The sequence below is a fragment of the Lates calcarifer genome, linkage group LG14, assembly GCF_001640805.2.
Source record: "Lates calcarifer isolate ASB-BC8 linkage group LG14, TLL_Latcal_v3, whole genome shotgun sequence".
Lineage (NCBI taxonomy): Eukaryota > Metazoa > Chordata > Actinopteri > Centropomidae > Lates > Lates calcarifer.
The window spans coordinates 160,573-179,006 of record NC_066846.1 but is presented as its reverse complement, the minus strand read 5'-3'; the positions used below and the strand labels follow the sequence as shown (position 1 = coordinate 179,006).

The following is an 18,434-nucleotide window of genomic DNA, read 5'->3' as shown; positions in this document are numbered from 1 at the left end:
ATTTTACTATCACTGTTTTAGCCCCATGAACATGTACCTGTGGCACATACAAACTGTGTGTGTGTGTGTGTGTGTGTGTGTGTGTGTGTGTGCATGTGTTTGTGCACAAAGAGTATTTCCAGTGACAACTGATGTATTTAAATGTGTCTTGTGTGTAGTGTGGAAATGTCACAAGGTTGTACTAAGTATTAAAATCCACAGCCATAACAACACAGACACCAGAGGGCAGAGGTAGGCTCAAACATAAATTCATTTAATACACAAACAAAATATAGGACAAGAATAAATAGACATGAAACAGAACACATCCTCTTGTCGAGAAAAAACCCCAAATGTCCAGATCAGATAGAGTCTGACATGCCCAAGGAAGAAGGAGGTAAGTTCTGCCAGTTGTTATAGCAGGACAGGCTGCCCAGCTTGGAAACAGTTAGAGCAGAGGGGACTGCAAGGGGGAAGCCACCATGTGCAACTTTCCAGAATGTATACAATGATTTGAGCCATGCAAAACGCCACTCTGGTAATACTGTACTGCAAAAAAAGTACTTTTGAACAACAAAGTAAACACACACATTAAAGGGGATTAAAAGGGAAATGAGTAAGGGAAAAAACAACACACCATAAAATCCATAAACCACAGCAGACTTCTGAAACCATCCCATGGCCCTCACCACCCCCATGACATGTTGGTGGAAAAGGTATATCAATGTCTACTGAGTGAGACATGGCTTCAGCTGGGAGACGCCCCTTGAACTCAGGCCTACCAGTTAAACACTGTAACTCCTATCACCTAACTTATTCAATTAATGTAGATTAATATTATTATACACTACCAGTCAAAGGTTTTAGAATACATCAATGTCTTAGTGTACTCATAGCCTAGAACAAATAAATACAAATGTCAAATCATCAAGTCTTAAAACCCTGGATTTCATCTAAACATATAACTGACATTGCATTCTTTCTACAATGGAAATAGGACACTGTTTTTCCCACCGATGTGTTTGTTGCTTTGCTTTCTCCTTCTGTTCAGACAACCAGCTTCATGTGGTGTGGAGTGTAGTCCTACCTCCTGCAGTACAGTAACACAGTTTGTTCCACTGCCTTTGTACAGACAGAGGGTTGTAGGAATTGTTTGCACTGACTTTCAAGGCTTCAGTGCTGTAGGAGTGTTTACAGGAGTGTGTTACTGTCCTCAGAGGACAGTAACACCTGGTGCCTACACTGCCAAAAACCACAAAAGAAGAATTCCTACAGAGCTTTCACTAATTCAGCATCAAATCAAGATATTTTTAGGAAATACAAAAGAAATACATGATTAAGTGTATTGTACACTTTACAAAAATCAAGGAACGTTAACAAATAGTTTCTGCAACACCCGAGTAATCGAATAAGGCATAAATTAGATCAATACTAATGTCTTCTTTTCATGAAACCTCTTTGTGTTTCACTTATTTAACTTGGTTTTTGTTCCAAATTCATTGCATAACTAATAAGTTATAATAAATGTCTCCCGATAAATTGAATATGAGGGTCAAAAACGAAAAGCTACGTTTAAAAACATACTCAGTGTGTGACGCCATTGCTGCGCGACGGACTTACAGTTGACATAAGACCGAAAAATCTGCAGTGATCCGGTTCGGGGCACCCTTCGTCTCCCGATAGACCTTTTAAATAAATTCTTACTCTCGATTTCACATACATCGTCGATTGTAAGTCACCGTTTCAGTTAGGTATTTGCGTTTTTCTTTGAACCGGAAGACCTAAAAGAAATCAAAGTTCGCTAGGAGGTGACATCTGGCTGTTCCACACCTGACTTCATTGAATGAGGTTTAAAACAATTAGCATTTGTTTTGGTTCGATACCCATACAATACTAAACACGCCTTACTTTCAGTCAGAAGCAGCTGGGCACATACTCATATAAATCTGCAGGTCAACGGTAAGCACACAAATGCCACACCTAGCTATGTAAAGAAAACATATGCCGGGCGTTTTATTTTGTTGTTAGTAACATGGTATCTGCCTATCGCTTAGCTAGCTGACGACAACATGGCTAACCAGCTAATATGTTAGCACTGATAGACAAGAGTGCACCGAAGAAGTCTGGTCATTCCGGATTGTTCTTAGTGGTGGTGCAATGGCTTTGACTATCCATACAAACTGACAAGGGAAGATTTGCAGTCGTGGTGAAAATAGTTTATGTTTAAATGGTGAAACTAAGACGGCGATGTCGCTAGCGCTCACCGCGCACAGGCTAGCCCTGGTGAGGACTATTTCCTGCATCGAAAAGAATTCTCATCAAAGTGCAGGTTTTCTGAAAGATTGTATCCAGTACTAGACACGGCCCGCATTTAATTATTCACTATTGTGTATCTTAATTTACCCAACTGCTCAGTTATTCTCATAGCTGGGCGTTGGTACAGTAAACCCACTCAGTCTAGCTAGCAAGCAGGCTAAGTTACATATCCGCACTGTGACCAGGTGCACATGGTAACAAGAATCCCGTTGTTGTTGAACTGTATTCTCAATAGCTAGTCAGAACAGACGATGTTATCTCCCTATCTTTAAGCAGCCTCTTGGTTTTGTGATTTAACACATCAATATTATGTTGGAAGGTTATAGGTCATTAATACTGCCTGGTGTATATGCCATGGAAAGTGATGCTTTTTCCCGCTAGTTGTGCCAGTTGCAGTATTGTCATTGGAAAGCATGAGTGCTGCTTTGATGAGGTGTGTTTTGTATACCAACTGCACTGTGTAGTTCAGTAAGTATTGCGAGATTAGTACTATTGCATCTTCAGAGGGACTTTGATCCTCTCACAGCTTATTCTGTTCTTCAGAGTGATAACATTTTGTCCTTGGGTGAAACAAATTAAAGATATTTTCATATTATGCCACTCCACTCTTCCTCTTTGCCGGACGTTCTGCTGGCCAAACCTGTGGAGGGCCATGGCAGAGGCTGGTGCAGTCCTATTGAAATTTTGAATATACATGTTGGTTTTGACTTAGGTTAGACATGTTGTCTTTCCAGGCAGACAGTAAACATCTTGCACATTACAAAATATATTTGCGTTAACGTTTAGAGTGCTGAGGTCATTAGGTCATTATTATTTTAGGAAAAAACATGACTGGTGTCAGGGCCTCACCTATCCTATTAATTAATGCAGCTTGGGTAATTGTTTTCACATGACCTTCTGTTTTATTAAATGATATTTTGTTCAGTAAGACATGTGATATTTCACAGTACAGCAAGGCAGCCATAAACATTGTGGATTAGAAATATGGTTTGTGGAGGGAGAGTAGAGCACTGAGGAATAGGGCTGAAAAATTAATTGAAATATTATATAATGTTGAAAATGCAATATGACCAAGTTCAATGTCCAAAATGCAGGAGCTGCAAGTTTTTGATATATATAAGATGTGTCACAAGATAAATAGTGTGTGTGGTGTTACAGAGATATCATCATCATTTTTCTATTTATCTGTCAAAATAACTGCAATATGATTTTTTCAATGACATTTTTTTGCATGTTGTTCAGCCCCACTGCAGAGCAGCTGTGTTCAAATTAGTGTGCTCTCTCACTGTAAGATAACTAGGAAGCTGCATTTAGAAAGTGGCTTGCTCTGACCTGAGGAGGTTTTCACAACACTGGTCAAGTTCCTGGCAGACCCTGCTGTGACAGCAAGCAGATACTGTGTGATGCATCAGACTAATTTCAAACTTGCAACAAAATTCAGTTTCTCAAACCAGTTTGTGAAGTGACCGTATGGTTACACACTACCACACTTTTTTTGTAGGTGACGAGCTGGCGCAGGTTGTGGGTTGTCCGTGGATAATGCGAGACAGTGGCGGTAGCCTGGCCCAGAACTGCTGGCAGGGAGACCTGGGTCTGACCGCTGTGGGACAGGGCGACACAGGAGGAGGTAGGTGTTTTACTTCTGGTTAATAATATGTTTACTTTTTGACAAGCTAGGTCAAGTGATCGTGGGTGCCTTCACATGAAGCATTTTGGCAGCACTAACGAGCATTTATTTTTTCAGCTCAGTTGTTTTTGATCAGGTACAAACAATGCTTAAATATGTGGTTTCATCCTCTTATCTGTGAACACCATTGAATATTTTGCTTTCTTGCAGTATTTTATGCATCACTGTGGAGGGTGTGTGTGTTTTTGTGTGTTTTTAAATTCTAGACCTTGGGAGTGAGGACATTTTGGCAGGTCCTCACAACCTGAGGTTGAGGTTTTAAGGTTTTAAAACGTGGTTTTAGGATTCAGGTTAGAATGAGGTTTAGGCTAAGGTAAGGGTTGGGATTAGTCATTTAGCTGTGATGGATGAGGGAGGGGAAAGGTGCTAGGGAATGCATTATGTGATTGAGTGTCAACAAAAGATATTAAGATAGAGGTACGTGTGTGAGTGAGTGAGAGAGAGAGATATCATAATAATAACATCAGTGAAGCTCAAGCTTTAACAAATTGACCGCAGCATTTTATTTTCTGATGTTATTATTTATATTGATTTACTTTCTTTACCAGCCATGGACGTATGGCCATAATTAACAGATATTTTTTTGCTAGCCTTCATCTCAACTAGCAATCATTGATTGACGTTAAATGCTAACATTCCTGTTACCTTGTACTGGGTCTGCTCTGTGGACTGGATGTGTACACTGGATGCTTTTAAATTGGCACACTGTAGAGTTTTTTTTTTTCAGCTTGAAATGATCTGAAACCTCTGATATTTTTATCTCCTCGCCTATCACTATTTTCTCGCTCTTTCTCCATTTTGCAGTCCACGCCATCAAATTACATCTTCTTAACATCACGTGTCCACAGCCATGGATTGGTCGACAGTAGTGATTAGTTACATAGATTAAACAAAGCTTCAATAAAAAGATTTTTCATTCATCAATTTTCAATCAATTCAGCCCTCATCCCCTTGAATTAATTTTGCTCACTTTAACTGTTACCGTCTTAACTGCTGCATACATTTATCTGTTTATTCCAGTTATTGTAATATTAGAAAATCCAAGTCCAGTATTGCCTCTTTGTACTGAATTTGGATCCTTTCAAAGTCCTTATCAAAGTTAATTAGGCTTAGGTTCCAGAATTTAAGTAACAAAAGAAGAATTTAAGTGATCAGTACATTAATCATTTAGTCTATCATCACAATAATAATCTTCTTTTTGTTTGTTTGGTTTTTTTTTTTTTACAACTAATTAAGTTGTTTTACAAGAAAATATGCTAAACATTTTCTAGTTCCAGTTTTTCAGTTATGCTAATTTACTCTTCTCATGTAGTCTGTGAACCCTCTGCGCTGTGATGTCAAAGCCAGTCTCTTCATTTGTATCCTAATTTAACATCGTACATGTGTTGAGTGAAATGATGAGGTATGGTAATATTTTGTTAGAATGAAAACATGACTCTTGATTGAACACAGCTGATGAAGTAAATCACTGCTCATGCTTCTGTTTAGGTGGGATTCCTGGGGACCACCTCATAGTCCCAGTGTCGGGCCACAGCGTACCCAGCCCCATGCACCTCAGACTGGGGCAGAAAGAGAAAGTGTGGACACGCGAGTATGTCGACGAGGAGGAAGAGGATGGGATGGGTGAGATTGAGGCAATAGGTGACGAGGAAGAAGAAAACAATCTGGATGGGGAGGACAAGGGTGAGATTGAGGGTGAAGATTGGGATAACAATGAGGAGGAGGAGGAGGAGGAAGAAGATGAGGAGGAGGCAGAGGTGGAGGAGGAAGGAGACCAAGCAGAGGTAGAGTGGGAGATCCCAGACTTTCCCTTCCAGTCCACCCAGTACCGCCATTCACAACAACATCAACACTGTGGACCACAACAGAAGGCAGAAGAACGTGCTGATGTTGCTGTAGAGGAAACTCTCTCCCAGGCTGAAGCAGGGGACTTGTTCAGGTCCCACCTCAGCAAGACCAGGGCTCTGAGGAGGCTCAGGCGCTGGCAGCGTTTGCGATCCCATGGAGGCCTTGGATTTCGGCTCACTCAGCACTGGAAGAGCTGGCGCCAGCGAGCCCAGTGGGTGTGCTTTCTAGGGCAGCGGTGGAGTCGGAGAGGGCAAAGGTACAATCTGTATGGCAAGCAGAGGAGGATAAAAAGGTATCACCAGTCATCATACACCGATGGAGCAGATGACAGCAACGATGACAGGTTCACAGAGTCTGACAGAGGTACTAATGCACACTATATTCTCTAAAGAAGGCTAGTTGATGAAGATAAAGTTGGCAAAGTTTTTCTTATAACAAGGAAATAAATCAAAAACCCCACACTTCCTATCCACAAACCAAATCAGATCACGTGACTAGATAAAACAATGTATGTATTTTTCTGATTTGTCTACCCAGACTGTGGCTCTTGTTCCTACTGAGGATCTTTAAAAAAAAACACATAAATATATTCTTTTATTTTTGAAACAGCTGGGCACCTGTAGTCCTGTGTTACTCCAACCAGGATTAAATAGAGCATTTGTCCGGGAAGTGGTGGAAAACTTAATATTTGATGCCCTTGTCCTGCTGGAGCAGCAGCAGGATGGTGTGTGTGGGACTGAGTCAAAATAAACTACAGTGTGTGTGTTCATGGTAATGAAAGAACCACCACCCAGTGAATCAATCGTGCTTTCAATAATAACAATGGAATAATAATGGAACTGGCACACACCTGGCTAACGCCTGTTGTGTATTTGTTTGTTATTTGTTAAAAATAAATATAAGATATTTATTTACTTCTTTCAACAAAACTACAATGAAAATGTTACATCCAAGTCCTTCCTCTCAGCCCCCCAGTGCTTTCAATATATTGAGTTGCAGCTTAGCAGAGTTAGTATACCATTATGCAATATTTTTCCTTCAGTGGATTGCTTTTTTTGGAATAAGGTTGAAAATATTAACTAAGTCTAAGAATCTGCATAAAAATGATGTATGCACCTGTGTGTGTGTGTGTGTGTGTGTGTGTGTGTGTGTGTGTGTGTGTGTGTACACATGTATGTAATGTTTTTCCTTTTTTCTGGCAGATAAGAAGGTAAATGGCTGCTCTCCAGACAAGCAAGAGGACAGAGGGAGACGGGAAGTGGAGGTCAAACCAGTGGAACTGGCCCTTACTGAGGAACACATGAGCTGTGTGACTGGTATGGATCAGAGACTTAAGCTGTTAGCTCATGTTCACTGTAGGTCTGCCACACACACACAAATATGTCTTTAACTAGAGTTTATCGTTATTATCACAGTATAACTAATTCTTAGCGTGGGGAATTTTTTTCCTGTTATATTGCAAACGATACTATATTGCCCATCCCTTACAGACACCAGAGCATGCTTGTCTGACCTGTGATGAAGATGATGATGTCTTATGGTTTTCTTCTGTCTTGAGGTATTCTCGAGGAGTCTCTACAGCAGTATGGCAGTTTAATCCCCATCCATGTGGATGACATTGTGGAGAAGCTTCAGGACATCTTCAGTGAGAACTTCTCACAGCCACACAGGTCAGACACAGTCTATCCATCCATTATCTATACCACTTATCCTTAAGGGGGGGGCTGGAGCCTATCCCAGCTGACACTGGTCGAGAGGCAGGGTACACCCTGTACAGATGCCTGCCAGGGTGTGATGCCTGTCAATGTTTAGTCATATGGTTTGTAAGTAGTGGACTTGGACTTGAATAACATGATTTACCATGGTTCTAAAACAACACTGACTAGTGCAATGAAGAATGTCATTATGGATTATTTTCTCTGTTCTTTTCTTGATTGATTTCTTTACAATTGTATAAAACCAAGAGATTGACCTCATAACCATCTGTCCTTATCACTGATGTTGCCATATTGCTATTATTGGCAGTATTATTTGCCTATTATTTGCAAAATTGTTCAAACAGCATTATATGACTTACGATATACTAATATAGATTGAAAATGTACTTTTTCATTCCGCTTAGCTTGGGATTGGGTCAAAGAAGCAAGGCAATATTTGCATAGTTAGTAGCTTACAGTATTTAGGCTTTAAGGCTGGTCATTTTTGTGATTGACTTTTTCTCTGTTGTCACTCAGAGATAATAATTGTCATTTCTCAATTTTGACTCAAGTTATTGTGAAAAAAGCTGTGAGTACTGTGAATGAGCCAATATCAGGTTGTGCAGGAGGCCCTTCAAATGTCACATAAATCCTTAAAAATCAGTTGTCATGTTTTTCCAGTCATAGTCCAAATTAAAAGAGGAAGAAATCATCCCTCGAAAACCACAGTAATCATCAGACATTCAGTCCTCCTAATCCTAACTGCCACAAGCATTCAGTGTAATTATCCATAAAAATGTTTGTGAACAGGAGTACCATACCACCTAATGTCTGGTCATTTGGCACTGTTAGATTGTCCATCTCAGAATTCATGACATTTGTTAGACTATCTAGAGAGTTGATTAAACTAATAGGGATGTTTTATTACCTCTGCAGTGATTCTTTGTTTGATTTATTCTTCACTAGGAAAGCAGTGGTCCAGCACCTAATACAATCCTTCCAGCGTTCTTCAGGATCAGCCCTGGCTAAAACATTCAGAGTCAACTACAAACGCCATGTTCTGACTATGGATGACCTGGGCACTCTGTATGGACAGAACTGGCTCAATGACCAGGTACACCATTACAAACTTATAACTCTTTGGGCATAAGATGATAGACCTGAAAAAGGTGTATGGTTTTTTAACCATAGAAGAAAAAGCACAGGTGAAAGAAAATTCTTTTACATGGTACATAGTTGGACAGTACGAGGTGTCTGTTCACTGGTACGTTTGTGTGTGGTTTTTATGAAGAAAACTACAACTGTGATAGTCTGTCAACAATTTGGATTTGAAGCTAATAAAAGAGGTGAGCTGAAAAACATAGACTCTGTATCATGTAAAACACTGCAGGGAGGAAGTCATGGCCAAAGGGTATAATGCATCTAATTTTCATGCCCACCTGCGAAAATATCATGCCTCCATTGCTTCACAGATGGGCCCCAAAGTGAAACAGAGTTAGTGAAAATTAAGTAGAAAGGTTGCTCTGAGAAATAAACACAATATGTCGCTCAGGTGTTCAGCTTCACTCGCTGCTGCTTCTTATTTAGTATTTATTGGCAGTTGGCAAACCAGCCTAAAGATGCATTACCGCCACCTAGTGGTCTGCAGTTGGCTTAAATATCAAACCAGTTTGAGAATTTTTACACTGGCCTAAACCTAAGGATGATGAGTCCCGGCTGATCTTCAGGACTGTTAAAAATGTGCCTTATACTTGTCTGGAAAGCAATTAAGTGTCAAAAAACATACCATCAGCTCCTTGCATTACAAAAGGTCAGTCTTAACACTTGAGCATAAAATACTGGGTGTCTCTCCTGTAGTAGTAAAAATTGCCAGGTTAAGTAAAAATTAAATACACAGGATATTGTTTTACGCTCCACCCTTGGGTGACCTTATGAGGAGTACAACACCTTTAAAACAATCAAATTCATTGAATTTATTCACAAAGATATACAAACATATCCAAGAGACTAAGTCAAGACTACCAAAGACACACAAACCAAAATAAAACCTCAGTATGAGAGCTTTTTGACTCTTTTGTCTTGTTTTGTGAATTGTAACTTCATTCAGTACAGCTTGCAGCACATCCCAAATCCCTTGTTTGATACCCCCTTGCTTAGATTTAGATTGTGCTTGTCCACTGTCATGACAGACTTTTCAGAACTGTATAAGCATACACAGAGAAGTCTGTCGCCAAAGCAACACATAGTTGATCACTTATTCCAGTCAGTCACATAGGACTGAAGATCCATGTGCACTGGATAGAAAACATAATTTTAACTCCCTAAAACATTTGTGCCGTTATTACTTCAAAGTACAAGAAATTTTCATCGTAATTAGGATTATTAAATAATTAAGTAGCATTAGCAGCACAAAATAATTACAAGATTTAAAAAAATACATTGCTGCCAGTAGAAACGGCTTGTGTGTCAGTGTCCAAGTCTACCTATAAACTGTTGTTGAACAGATCTGTAGGCTAGACAGTATAGGCAGGTTGACAGAACATGATGGAAGAAATGTGCAGATGCTTAGAGTTAAAGGTGAAATGTGCAGAGAGACTTTAAACACTGCTACTGCCTTTAGTATTGTTTGGACAGTATGTATATTGGTAAATACTGTCAGTCAGAAACTGATGTTGCTTCAGATGACTGATGATGGATAAAGGGCATCTCAATGTGTTTCCCTAATCTCTCTGTCCTTGCATCTCTGCTCACATCTTCGCTGGGAAGGGCAATGATGAGGAAAAACTTAAGGGATTTTTTTTGTTTGCCTGCCTACCAGAGTGGCAGGATTCCTCCCAGTGCTCCCTAAGGCCTGACAGACTATGACAAATGGGTCGTTAAGAAAAAACACAGAACACTGTTTTTGATATCTTTCATATTGTTATGAGAAGTTTGAAACTATTTTTGGTTCATTATAAAACTGTGGCAGGAAAAATGAGACAGACTGCGGAAACACTGGGCTCGACAATGTCACATTGATTTGCCCAGTGTAGCTAACGTTAGCAGTGTTCCTTTCTTGCAGGTTAAGTCCTCACACCTGTGCTGAATGTGGTTGTGCATTGCTCTGGTCATGTAGTTATATGCCAGTTTATTCTGACACAGCTCATATACAACCTTATTTTCATTTTCTGGATCAAAATGCTGCTAACTTGGTTTACACAGAATCATCTGTCCCACTTTCCACTTGCTTATTTGCAACAAAGTGGCATTAGCGCAGGGAGTTTGGGGGCTGCTGGGGCTGCAGCCCTGTATAGTGGCAGGCAACTGCATAACAACAGTTAGCAGTGCTGTTCATTAATAAAATATTAATATTGGATTAACTGAGTAGTATTTCTTTAACTAAATACCTGTATTCTGGGAAAACTTACCTCTCTGCCCAAAGTATTAAAATTTTCAGCATTTGGAGGCAGACTGCAACATGAAGCAGTTACCTGCTCTGCATTCTGACACATCCTCTAACAAAAATGGCAAGTGCTGAGCCACAGCAGCAGTTCTCCTTCCTTCAATTACAGTTAGATTTCTTGCCAAATTCATACAAAATGTAGTGTATTCAGTCACTACAAATACAAGAAGGAATTCCAGATGGCAGAGATTTATCTTTTGGTTAAATACCATCTGCTGTAATCACTATTCACTGATCAGAAAAGGTCCTGTGTCCTTAAAGATGTTTGTTTACATATTACATCTTCCTTGGTTTCTGTTTTTCCAGGTTATGAACATGTATGGTGACCTGGTCATGGACTCTGTGCCAGAGAGGGTAAGGAATTAAATAATAACCATGTTATTAAAGGGGCTCTCCACTGATTTGATGTGCATCATATGCAGTGATACACCAATCACAAGTGGTCACAGGACATTCTAATGTCAGGTGTTTGTATACTCAAGAGCTGTCTGCTTGTTAAGGCCAAAAGTGTATCCTTGAGTATTCTGTATTCAGAAGATAAATGGGATTACTTAGTTGATTTCCATCTCATTGCCATGTTCCTGTTCTGCTTTTGTCAGTGACTGAACCAGTTCAATTTTGACTCTCAGTGAGTATCAGAAGATAAGTAATGTTACAAGAGAAGAGAGTGACAGCATGAGAATTAAACAGAAACTAATAGGAGAAAGAGTTGGAGGTAGTTATTGATCTCACTGAAAATCATCATGTGCATTACAGGAAGGATCTTACCTTCCAGGTCAAAGCACTGCTGTGTCTAAGTGAACCCTCAGAGCTGCCAGCATCACTCTTGTTAATGTGTTTATTTTATTACAAATAATTGTAGCATGTATCCTTTCCAGGCTACAGTTAGCTATTTTTGTAATGTTTTAAGAAACTTGGGTAGCCCAGAAAAAAACCACATGTGGTTCCTCTGCAGGTTTTATTGTTTTGTAAATGAGCAGTTACATAACACATGTCAGTGGTTGTCCTATGCCTTGTAGAGTACACTGTTATAAACAAAATGTTGTTCATTTGATGGTCAGCCAGTCTCAGCTGCAGTTCAATTGAAATTTGAATGACAGCCGTGCTTACAACCTAATTTATATTTAGTTGTCTTTATATTGGAAACATGAATATGTTTGTAGACATTTCTAAAATCATTTGAAACACAGTAAGAAGGGTGTTTGGAAAAGTGAGACACAATTGGAACATCTGGTTAACTTACTAAGTTATGCGGGCCTGTTTGTATGAAAAAGTAGGCTATGCACAACTCACAAAGTATATTTTAAAATCATGAAGAAATAAATCATTACAACTACAGTAAATAGTGAAACACTTTGTGACTTTGTGAAACTCTGCCTTAAAACCAATTCTCGACTGTTCATATAAAATGGAAATTGAAAGTAATACATCATGGTTCAGTTATTTCTAGAGATGCCATCTTCAGATGTTCATCTCTTTATTTTTATTTCAGAATGCTCACCAATAGACATTGATGAGCTGTGCAGGACTAACATGTTTATCACATAAGCCACAAGAGTGTGATGATGAAATATTTATATTTTGTCAGAATATAAATATTACAACATGAACATCATCCCTCATGAAAACTTTTTTTTACTTTGCTCCATTCTCTTCCTCAGGTTCACTTTTTCAACAGCTTCTTTTATGATAAGCTAAGGACAAAAGGCTATGATGGAGTCAAACGGTGGACAAAAAATGTAAGTAGGTGTCATAACTCTCTGTCTTTGAATGGTTTTTCATTTAAGTTGTGTTTAAGTTAAGGTTGTGCTTGACAAGGTGTCCCATCCTTTTTAACTGTGACCCCCTGTTTGCCAAGCAGTTAAATCTCTGCATTATCAGTTGATAGTTGATAGCTTCTTGTCATCCAGGCATTATAAATACTGTGCAATTGTTCATATTTTGTTCCAAACATCTCATTCCATTCACACAACTCACAATCACACACAAGACAGAGAGATAGTGACAGGTTTACACCTTGACTGAGACATCCTTCTCCTCAGTCGTATCTTCCATTCTCTTCCTGTGGATTCCTGAGGTCTTACAAGGTTAGATGACATAATCCCTCAAGCAGGTTTTGGGTCTGCTGCAGAGTCTCAATAAACTTGGATGTGAGTACCTCCATGGGAAGGAAGAGTGATTAATTCTTTGTTCTAAACAATAAACAGAAACTAACATGAGTGACATTCATCCTCATGTATGGTTATTTTACACAGTGGTGTATAGGGGTAGTTTATGATAGCATGTTCTGTTTTGGATCCAGTTCCAAGTTGGATACTTTCAGCTCTAAGGGCAACAAATCAATTTTTAAAGTCACAATCTGTCTTTTCTTTGACATGTGCATCTGCAAAGAATGGTGATGCATAAATATGTATTAACGCAGCAACACAGTTGTTGACAAGACTCACTGACTGACCCTGGTGGGCTGCCTTAAGTTAAAGTTTTTAAAGTGTGGATGCACTTCACTAAAGTCAACTAAATTAACTGTGTAATGCAATATAACACACTGCTGCATCTGAAATGATCTGCCTCAGCCTCCACAGTTTGAGGGCAGACTCAGTACAGCTACAGGACCTGCAGCTAACGCTGGGGTTAACTTATATTCTGACTGTATCTCAACTGAACTCTGCTTGGCTCTCGAGGAGCTGTAGCTTTCACTGAATGTTTGCTGTTGCTACTCTGATGGTCAGCATCTGCCTCTCCCTACCACACATACACTGACTAAGCAGCGCTGCCATTTTCCCTCAGAATTTACATTTGGTTTAGTTTTGGTCTGTATTGTGTTGCCTGAGAACAAAGTGTTCCCACATGACCAACACAGCATCTATACTCTCTCTTTCTCATCTGCATGGTTAATTAGAACGTTCACAACTGGTAGGCAGGACAATGCTGTGTCCTAAAGTGTCCTAAACTGTAGCATCCTGAAGTATACAGAATTGTATTCACATCTGTTACCTCATCCCCTCTTCCTGTCTTCTTCCCTTATTTGACTTTTATCAGGTTGACATCTTTCAGAAGGATCTGTTGTTGATCCCCATCCACTTAGAGGTTCACTGGTCACTGGTCAGTGTTGACATTCCTCGTCGAGCCATCACTTACTTCGACTCTCAGCGAACCCTCAACAGACGCTGCCCAAAGGTAGGGGTAGACATCAACACCAGGTCCTTACACTGCCAGATCTTTTTTTAAATGAAAAAAATGTACAAGTCCATTAGAGCCCTTAGTGACCACTGTCATCTGAGATACAGGTAAGGTCTCTACACAGGCAGTGCCCAGGCTGCAGTCTGCCTTTATAGAACAGATCTGATGGTGGCAGGTGTGCTCTATTCTGACACACCTACTGTAGCTCTGCATTACATATAATGTCTTGAATGATGTGTGCAGTTAACAATCAACCTTTTGGTTCACAATACCTTTATTGGGTAATTGACTGGAAATTGCTTTGTTGTTAGTGTATATGATACTAGGCAGTGTGTTAAATGGTTTAACATTTCATAATTGGGATTCTTCTTCTTCCTCTTCTTTATTTATTATTTATTATTGAGACCTGTGTTGGTTGCTTTATGCCTGCAGTCTTTTCACTCAATCTTTTGTTGTTTCCAGCACATTTTTAAGTATCTGCAAGCAGAGGCCATCAAAAAAGACCAACAAGACTTTCTGACGGGATGGAAAGGCTTTTTTAAAATGGTGAGATGCTCTGTTATTTTTTGTTTTTTCCAAACTGACTGACTGATTGATACAGATCTAGGTTGCTCATTTCACAAAACCCTCAAAAAATGATATAAAAAATGTGCAATCACTTTGGGAAACGTGACCTGTTGTTGCTGCTGGTCATACATAACATCACTATGTCTTTGTATGTGTATGGAGTTGTTGTGTTAATGTTTTGAGGATTTTATTTTGCAGAATGTGGGTCGTCAGAACAACGACAGTGACTGTGGGGCTTTTGTGCTACAGGTGCGTGTCTCCTGTTTTAGCCCATATCAACACATGCAGATGAATGTGACATCCTGTCGTATTAGCCTTAAAGGCACATTAGGGGAGGCACAGTTAGCTGTATGAGCATCTCAGTCTCGATTCAGGCCTATCTGCAATCTCCTCTCTATCACCCAAGCACACCAACATGTGTCTATCCATCGCGGGAGCTTTAAAAAGACCAAATAGGCTATGGCTTTTAGAGTGATGATGGTATAGCAAGCTCAGTCAGTCTTGATGTGCCTAATTAAGGAAGTAGGCTGTCTGTTCATAAAGGATTGCCACGTTTCCACAATGCTCACTGTAGAAATGGCTGACTTGCTGTGACTTGAGCATTGATGGAACTGGTCTCACGGCATCATAGAACACATACATTACCAGTCAAAAGTTTGGATATACCTTCTCAGTCAAGGGTTTTTCTTTATTTTTATTACGTTCTACATTATTCTACACGTCCTCCTCCATGCTTTACAGTGGGAACCACATATGTAGAAACCATCTGCTCACCTTTCCTGCTTCTCATGACAGGTGGAACCAAAAATCTCACATTTGGACTCATCAGACCAAAGTACAGGTTTCCACTGGTCGAATGTCTATTCCTTGTGTTTTTGGCCCAAGCAGTTCTCTTCTTGTTGTTCTTCCTCAGTAGTGGTTTCTTTGCAGCTAAACAGTTGATGTTGAGACGTGTCTGCTACTTGAACTCTGTGAAGCATTTATGTGGGTTCTAATCTGAGGTGCTGTTCATTTGTGGTTTCTGTAACTCTGATGAACTGATCCTCTGCAGCAGAGGTAACTCTTCCATACATCCAAAGTTCTTTACATTTTCTGGATTGACTGACCTTCATGTCCTAAAGTAATGATGGACTGTAGGTTTTCTTTACTTAGTTGAGTGGTTCTTGCCATACCATGGATTAGAACAGTAGTTGATTAGGGCTATTCAGTGTTTAGAACTATGTACCAACCCTACCTCTACACAACACACCTGTAACCTGAACACCATTCCAGGTGACTACCTCATGAATCTGACTGAGAGAATGACAAGAGTGTGTAAAGCTTTCATCAAAGCAAAAAGTGGCTACTCTGAAGAATCTAAAATATAAAACACATTCTGGTTTGTTTAACACTTTTTTGTTTACTACATAATTCCAAATGTCTTCCTTTGTAGTTTTGATGTCTTCAGTATTAATCTACAATGTAAACAGTAAGAAAAAACATTGAATGAGAAGGTGTGTCCAAACTTTTGACTGGTACTGTAGTTACTGGCCTATGCTGCATGCAGTGTAAATGTACCATTACAACGGTGTTGTTGTGAATCTGTGATTCCTGCAGGCCAATAACTTGTTTTTCCCCCCATTCCCCCTCCACCATCCTGCAGTACTGCAAGTGTCTGGCACTAGGGCAGCCATTCAGCTTTGGCCAGCAAGACATGCCCCGCCTGAGGAGGCAAATGTACAAAGAACTATGTCACTGCAAACTCATCCTGTGACCAACCACCCCAACCCGAGCCAACCATCTCCACCTGCTCCCACCCCTAACCCCAACAAGATGGAGGGACAATAGTCTAACGAGAAGAGGACAAGAGGAGCAAATGATTGACTGGAAAAAGAGAAACTTTTCAAAAACTTTATTTTTCTCTGCCAATTTCCAGATAAATTACTTCTACTGTAGGTGATGTCATTGTTTTGCTTTGTTTTGTCTCTCTTTGCTTCCCTCTCTCCTCCCTTTGAAAACTTTGAAAAACTGTTCTGGTTATTCCTTTGTGGTTGACAGAGGCCAAGACTATCTTCCATTTTGGAAATGTGCTAATCTTCCATTCTGTTGTAGTCCATATGTATTTTTCAGTTGAAAAAGATCATGGAGATATTCAAAGAATTCAGTCCAGATGAAGTCTGGTCCTTCATAGTTAGTCCAACATGACTTGCACCATTGTAAGACGCCTGAATAATGAGTGCAAAGGTAGCCTGAAACAGCAGAACAGTTTGAACCAGTCCGTGTAAGCTTGTGGTTTAATAGTACCATTGGATTTTCATAACTGACATCCATCCAGTCCACACATTCAGTTGTGTTCCATTCCAAATCAAGTCAGAAGTGTAAAACTCTCAGCTCACACCTTTGGTAAAACAACATATAATACACCCCCCCACATGCTTCAGCCAGTGTTATGTTGACGATGCTATCTAGTCAGCATGTACTGTTTGCCACTTGAATGCAACGTGACATTTCTGATGTATAATATTTGTTTCCTACAAGATATTTAGATGGGTTTAAACTGATGCTGAAATGGAACTTAAATACATAGTTGATACCATGTTGACATTAGAAAACAGCATTTTTCTGAGGAAAATCTCAATTTACACAACATCCATGGAACACAACACATATTGACGCCTTTACCAGAAACTGCCTCCATCACTCTTCCCAGTAATACAAATAGAACATCTTCACATGGGAGACTGGATCTGCATCTGTCGATCGTCCCCCAGACAAGCCAGAATGACATTGGCCTAAAAAGAAGGGGTAGCTTTACATTGCATTTATCTCTTTCCGTGTTTTATCTCTGTCAGTGAATGTGTTGATATGCTTATTGCTTTAAACAAACGGTGTTAAAAGGAGGACTACTAATTTGTGTTATTTTAAGTGTAGGTGCAAAAGAGATCCTCTGGTTAGTATTTCTTTGAAAGTTTGAGAGCCATTTTGGTGAGGACCATGACAGCTACATAATAGATTAAGCATGTCCACCATGAAGTACCCTCCTCTTCTTTTTATAACGAAAGACAAATTTGTTGATAGCTGTGTTTTTTTTTCTTTTTCTTTTTTCTTTTATTCGTCTTTTTTTTCAAACGAGTTGATGGCAGCAGAGTTGACAGTTTTATATATCTTCTACAATGCATTATGGTTGCTAAAAATAAAAATACGTGTCAAACGAGACTGTGCTTTTTATTAACACTACTGTGTAGGTATCAGCTAGGTATGATGTCATAATCTACAATCCTGAGTCTAATGTTGGAGATGTTATGCAGGTGAAAGAAGGCAGTCCTAGAAGTTTGTTTTATGTGTGAGTTAAAGGACATATCCTGGTCAAAGATGACTCCCAGATTCTTTACAGTGGAGCTGGGAGCCAGGCCAATGCTGTCTAGTGTAACCATATCATTAGAAAATGTTTGCCTGAGGCGTCCTGAGCTGAGTACAATAACTTTGGTTTTGTCTGAGTTTAATTACATAAAATTGCATGTCCTTAAGGCATGCTTGAAATTTAGTGAACTGATTGGTTTCATCAGGCTTCATTGACAAGTATATCAGAATCAGAATCCTTTATTAATCCCAGGCAGGAAATTGTTGCATTGCAGTGCTCCATTTCACAGGTACAGATAAATAAAGAGGAATAAAATAACATGATAAGATAAAAAATAAAATTAAATAGTGATATGACCAGTCTTCAAAATATAAAGAA

General features: G+C 39.5%; 1 protein-coding gene across 3 annotated transcripts; it reads left to right on the top strand.

Annotated features, from left to right (window-relative positions):
* The first annotated feature begins 1,576 nt into the window (after positions 1-1,576).
* senp3b (SUMO specific peptidase 3b) lies at positions 1,577-17,911 on the top strand. Of its 3 annotated transcripts, none has more exons than XM_018693927.2 (12): positions 1,577-1,827; positions 3,797-3,922; positions 5,471-6,193; positions 7,033-7,146; positions 7,389-7,500; positions 8,494-8,641; positions 11,276-11,323; positions 12,631-12,708; positions 14,009-14,146; positions 14,612-14,695; positions 14,915-14,965; positions 16,359-17,911. In XM_018693927.2, exons 2-12 carry the CDS (start codon positions 3,835-3,837, stop codon positions 16,467-16,469), a joined length of 1,695 nt encoding a protein of 564 aa, XP_018549443.1. In that variant the 5' UTR covers positions 1,577-1,827; positions 3,797-3,834; the 3' UTR covers positions 16,470-17,911. The 3 variants fall into 3 exon arrangements, with proteins under 3 accessions (XP_018549443.1, XP_018549442.1, XP_018549445.1); XM_018693926.2 differs by having other exon boundaries at positions 1,578-1,938; XM_018693929.2 differs by having other exon boundaries at positions 1,581-1,709.
* The last annotated feature ends 523 nt before the right edge of the window (positions 17,912-18,434 follow it).

Bases quoted from the DNA above. Each gene is read 5' to 3' on its own strand.
- senp3b (XM_018693927.2), top strand. From the start codon at position 3,835: ATGCGAGACAGTGGCGGTAGCCTGGCCCAGAACTGCTGGCAGGGAGAC. The intron at 8,642-11,275 runs GTACACCATTAC...CTGTTTTTCCAG, and splicing joins AGAACTGGCTCAATGACCAG to GTTATGAACATGTATGGTGA. The intron at 14,696-14,914 runs GTGAGATGCTCT...TTTATTTTGCAG, and splicing joins GGAAAGGCTTTTTTAAAATG to AATGTGGGTCGTCAGAACAA.